This window comes from Sorghum bicolor, chromosome 7 (assembly GCF_000003195.3).
Source record: "Sorghum bicolor cultivar BTx623 chromosome 7, Sorghum_bicolor_NCBIv3, whole genome shotgun sequence".
NCBI lineage: Eukaryota > Viridiplantae > Streptophyta > Magnoliopsida > Poales > Poaceae > Sorghum > Sorghum bicolor.
In genome coordinates this window covers 2,900,547-2,906,501 of record NC_012876.2, presented here as the reverse complement: position 1 = coordinate 2,906,501, position 5,955 = coordinate 2,900,547, and the positions used below count along the sequence as shown (strand labels likewise).

At 42.8% G+C, this 5,955-nt stretch overlaps 1 protein-coding gene across 2 annotated transcripts; it reads right to left on the bottom strand.

The window, feature by feature from the left end:
* Positions 630 to 5,413, bottom strand: LOC8067802 (LEAF RUST 10 DISEASE-RESISTANCE LOCUS RECEPTOR-LIKE PROTEIN KINASE-like 2.4). 2 transcript variants are annotated; one of them, XM_002443780.2, is made up of 3 exons: positions 4,377 to 5,412; positions 3,144 to 3,212; positions 632 to 1,918 (listed from the first exon to the last, which is right to left on the bottom strand). In XM_002443780.2, exons 1-3 carry the CDS (start codon positions 5,179 to 5,181, stop codon positions 849 to 851), a joined length of 1,944 nt encoding a protein of 647 aa, XP_002443825.2. In that variant the 5' UTR covers positions 5,182 to 5,412; the 3' UTR covers positions 632 to 848. The 2 variants fall into 2 exon arrangements, with proteins under 2 accessions (XP_021320729.1, XP_002443825.2); XM_021465054.1 differs by lacking the exon at positions 3,144 to 3,212 and having other exon boundaries at positions 630 to 1,918; positions 4,377 to 5,413.

The following is a 5,955-nucleotide window of genomic DNA, read 5'->3' as shown; positions in this document are numbered from 1 at the left end:
TACATTTACGCAAACCTTACCCCTATGAGCACCTTCGAATGACTTAACAAATAGATCTCGAGATTCACGAAGTCAACCACGGATATCTGGACGTCGTCTACCACTGATAGCGTCAAATCTTGGAATAAATCTAAAAAATATAAGCACCCAAGTCAAGAACTCGAACTCGGGTGGTGCAGGTTTAATAAAGAAAACCCAACCAACTGATCTATGATCAGTTCGCTACAAACAATCTGCTGATCTGGCCCCATTTCGCCACAAGAGACACTAAGGGGGTGTTTGGGACTGCTCTGCTCCACGTTTTTCAGCTTCGCTCCATGTTTTTTAGCCAAACAGTTTCAGCTCCACGCACTCAGTTTGAGAAAAAAAGGTGGAGTTGTGAGAGCACCTAAAGAGGTACTCCATAAACTTCAGTTTTTTTTGGAGCTGCTCTACAGTGAAGTTTGTGGAGCAGTTCCAAACACCCCCTAAAGCCCAGTGGAGAAACAAGACCACGTCAACATGAGGATGCTGGGTTTACATGTACACCATATGGAGGAGCGTGAGGTGGAGCACAACTGTATAAGGTAAATTAGACATCTATATCTGTATGCTACAAGATAGTATTGGTCGTGGTCAAGGGTCGAACTTTATACATATGAACATTTTACTCCCGGATTTTATATGTTGGTTTTGTGTTTTTTTATTACATCGAATTAAACCCGGCCGATTTCAATTTTCTTATCTGAAAGAGCAAAAGGAGCTGCAGAGTGAACTCGAATGAGTACCCATTTTGGTACTCATCACTAAGCGAAAACATCATATCATGAAAAAGAGTACAAAATTTACAAGTTGGATGCTGCTTTTGTTTAGCTGGTCCAAAAGGCCTTCGGTGGCAACTGCAAATCCGAAGTGTTGCTCTCCAACATTTCAAGGACTTTGCTCATGGATGGCCGATCTATAGGTCTTAACTGTATACACCACAAGCCAACAATGATCATCTTCCTCACAAGTTCTGTGGTGTCGCTTCCGATCTCAGAGATGGTGGCGCCACAGAACTGATCCAATTTGTCGTACAACCACCGGGGGAAATAATTGCTGCTAGTGTCTATGCCAACATCAATTTGTTTTCTTGCCCCGACCATCTCGAGAACCATCATACCATAACTATACACATCTGACTTGTTGCTCACTGCTCCATAGCTTCTGTTGAATACTTCAGGAGCTATGTAGCCTATCGTGCCTCTCATCCCGACCATGGAGATTTTGCTCTGTTTTTGTTGGCACAACTTTGCTAACCCAAAATCTGAGATCTTTGGGCAGAAGTTTTGATCTAGAAGAATATTTTGAGGTTTGATGTCAAAATGCACAATGCGGGTGTTGCAGCCATTGTGGAGATACTCCAACCCTCGTGCGATTCCGATAACAATCTCAAAAAGTTTATCCCAACATAGACTGTTGTCTCCTTCGGCAGACATACTTCCAAACGTATATCTCTCGAGCGAACCATTAGGCATGTACTCATAGATTAGAGCTCTTTTTCTCCCTTGCAGGCAGAACCCTAAGAGAGTAACAATGTTAACATGAGATGTTCTGCTGATGCTAGCCACCTCATTCATGAAGTCCTCGCCATCACCCTCAGTGTCCTTCAGTGTCTTGACAGCTATCTCACGGCCATCAGCCAGGTTGCCTCTGTAGACAGCTCCATATCCACCTTGGCCAAGCTTGTGAGCAAAAGATTTGGTCATTCTTCTCACATCTTGATAACTGTACCTTTTAGGGTGTGAAGTTTCTTGTTTTTGTAGGAAAGATTCAATCCTTGGAGCATTCCTTGACCACTTTTGCCATGGCAGCATGCCATAATATTTCTTGTACCAGAGGAAGAACAACAGAAGGATTACGCTTGCCCCCAGTAGGCCGGAGGTGCCAGCAATAGCACCTGTCAATGAACGGAAATAATGCATATAGCTTATGTTAGATAATATAGAGCAACTAAAAATATATCAAAGGTGCCTCTAAATGTTCAATGCCGAGATTTCACATTTCAGCAGTGTGATACTTTAGAGCTATGTTTGCCTAACATAGGTTGATATTTTAACATTTATTCGTTAAGATTCAAGGGGAACACTACTCTGATTTTAGTTTTTACTCTGGAAGGCTAAAGCGAGCCTGTACATTAATTCACTCGAATCAATATCCTAAAGGTTGGTTTACCGCCGGATCAATTTTTCTGCTTCATTCCTTCTAAACTATCGGAGTACTAGTATGTGTCTTACTCAACTCTATGCAGCTTGCACCATATCTCACACATTTATTCTCCTATGTGGCAATCTTGAAGATAGTACTATTACTAGCTATCTACTTGTTGTGGCTCGTACGTGGAAATCTTGTAGATAGCACTATCAACCAGTTGTGGGTTGCCCTTATATTTTAGGTAGGGTTTGGTTTAAGGGCAACACCGGAATGAAGTTTGGTTCAAGGACACTAGAGAGTCATCCATAGTAGTGATTGTTCCCTCACATTTGGGAACAACTCTATCTTTAGAAATCTGAGAGATATGCACTCGTCTTCAACCAACAACTTTTCTTCCATTTGTGCTCTTCCTTCCTCGCGCCATCGTACTCTTCTTCCACCCCCCGCGAATGCTTTGGTGAGGGCATAGTCTTAGTACCACCCCAAGCTTTGCCCTGGCGCAGTCAGGCGAGCTCTGCCTAGTCGCGTAGGTGGGCGAGAAAATTCGATCCCGATAGAGTCAAGCTTGAGCATACGAGCTCCACTCTGGCTAAGCATAACGGGTGGGTTTGTAGTCAGGTTTGGGCAGGGCTGCAGTGAACACGCTAGAAAGGTGGGCAGCAGACTGGGTGGCAGTGGATGAGCATAGTGACATACGGGCCCCTAGTGTCGGGGACGGTGGTGGACAAGGCCACCGGGTGTGGTGGCAGAAGGGGTGGCTAGGGTTGAGGGCAGTGGTAGAGTTGACCGGGTCGATATGGAGAAGAAGGGAAGAAGTCAGTGAGAAGATGATACGTTGGTTCCATATGTCAGATGCCTAATGGATCTTAAACGGTGATGAGTTGTCTCTGCCTCTGTGTCTCCTCTACCAAACACAGAACATAGATGACTCGTATGACTACGGTTTATGAGAGAGAAGATGTATATCTTACTTATTATGATGACTTTCTTGGTTTTGCTTGGACCATTGCTCGGTGCGATTATTCCATTATAGTAGCCATCTGGATTGGATACATATATAGAAACAAAACAGTGAGTTGATAATTGCTCGCACTTGCACCCCTTGTTAAGATCGACGCTCTTCTTTCATTGTAGCAAATCCAAACAAATTTGAAGAACCCAATCCAAAGTCACAACAAAAGTAGAGGCTCAAATAAAACACCTCCGTAAGTTCCTAGCTGCATGTAGGCCTAGAATAATTTGCAACGGAAGGATCGAAAATCAATCTATATACTTCAATAAAATTAATCTACATGCTTTAATAAAAATAATCCTCACTGGATGTTCAACCTCTAATGTAAAATGTCCACATCATTTCTCACTAAGTGTTGCCACTAGCTTACAAATTCATTCAAGTTATCCATATCATCCCTTATTAAGGGCACTAATTATATTGTCATCTAAGTATTTTAGTTGATGTGACAAGGTAGTTATTAAAAAGGGAAAAAAATCATAAAAAACGGGACTAAGTTAGAAATCATGTCTACACGAAAACCAAAACATAAAGAGATGTGATTGGTAGAGAATGGAGAGAGAATATATGTGATTAGATAAAAAGTTGTTTTCTAGAAACTAACCATTAGAACCATGGTTTATATATGTAGTGTCTATAAAAATTAATAGGTATAGATATAGTTTCTAGCATTGAGACTGTCCTAATTAAAAAAAATTATCTACATTATCTCTGTTATGTGCAATACTTTTAATCTTTAATCTATCAAGCACAATTCATCTATTTTCTCTATCGTGTAATACAGTGTGTTCTATGAATTTTAAGACAATTTAAGAGAACACTTAAATGACACATGTACTCACAAATTATTCTAATAATTATAGAGTTTGTCCTCAAATCGTGGTTTCCTTTTTAATAAACCTTGCCAATTTGAAACATAGTCATTATATAGAATGCATTGTATATTTTAATACAAATTTTAAAAGTCACAATGCACTCTATTTCAGAATGGAGGGAGTATGTGTATATTTGTTTATCATCCCATACTTCTATAATGTGATCTGCTACTATTGGCTTTTAATCTTCAATCTATCCTTCTAAGAAAGTTATAGTACTCTAGAATAATTTAGATATACTCCTGCCAACACTGTCATTAATTATCTTCTAACTAAAACCAAACCAAAATTCATAAGAAAACACAAATAGATGTCACCTTTGAGAGGGATATAGACGACCTCTCCTTCCTTGACGCTGTCCGCACGGGGGTTATACCTCCTGAACAGGTCTAGCTCTGCCGGAGACGACAGTCCATGGCTCGCCGCGACGGAGTTTGGCGTCTCCCCGTCACCCAGCGGGTAGGTAAGCAAGAACCTGTAGTCCGGCGCCGACACGTCGGCGTTGGCGCAGGAGCAGGTGACGGTGACGTTCACCACCGTGCCGGCGTCGAGAACGCCGTTGAAGTCGTTGTCGCTGCTGGGGGCGGGCTGCAGCAAGGTGGCCGTGGTGAGGTTGTGGAACTCGGCCGCGACGCTGGCGTAGGTTTCTCCTTGCGAGACCACGTAGGGGAAGGATCCGGCGAGGTAGGTGGAGAAGGGCGCGAATGGGAGCGTCAGGCAGCCGCACCGGAAGTAGACGTTGATGCGACTGCCGACTTGTATGAAATCGAGGCTGGTGTAGCCTGTGTTGTAGGGCGCGAGGGTGTGGTAGTCGTCGATGCCGAAGAGGCTCGATATGTAGGTCAGGTTCTGGTTCCGGGAGATGTAGTATGAGCCCAACGCGAGGTCGCAGCCCATACCGACGCTGCAGTCGGCTCCGGCGGCCGCCGTCTGCGGTGCCGCGGCGGCGAGGAGGAGGAGGAGGAGACATATGATAAGAGACTGTGGCATACTGCTCCGGTGTGGATTGATTGAAAGATGGTCAACCACGCCGTAGGTGAAGAAGAAAGCGGCCGGAGAGCTGAGAGAAGCTGCAGCAGCTGGGATTTGGCAGAGATAAGATAAGAAGAACTCAAAGCACATGGGAAAACAGTGATTGGGGAATTCTAAAAAACAGTGATTGGGAAAACTCGCCGGATCATGGGTCTCTTAGATCTAGCAAGAAGAAGACGAGTTGTCCACGAGTCTACGATCGGGAAAACACTCGCCGGATCATAGATGCATGGGTCATGGCGGCGCCGTGTCTGGTCTGATTGGGAAAATGTAGCTAGTCGATCGTGTGGTTCCTTATTATTATATTAGCCAACTACACAAATTCTTGACAGTCAAAAACGAGACGAGGACGGTGCCTTCATCTTCGTTCAAACTCGGCGGCTAGCTAGCCTACATCTAGTTCCATTCTATATATAATATATTTACTTGTCAGTTCTTGGTATCAATCACATTCACTCGTCAAAAAGCAATTTTACTTTCGGGAGCCTTAGAGTATGGGCCTTGACTTGGAACGGTTCTACACTGTCGTCACTGATCAAGTAGGTGAAACAAAGCTCTCAGTGGTTGACGACTCTATCATGTTGTTAGATTTAATATGGGCTTGACCCATATTTTAGTTAATTAAATCAACTAAATTCTAGGCTCATATTATATGTTACTCCCTCCGTATAGGATTTAGAAGTCGTTTAGGACAGCGACGCGGTCTCCAAAACACAATTTTAGCCTCTTATTTTTATAAAAATATTTTAAAAAATAATATATGTATACTTTTATGAAAGTATTTTCAAGACAAGTCTCTTCATATAATTTCCACATTTGCAAACTCAACAATCTAAAAGTTATTAATGATTTATATTTGACCTA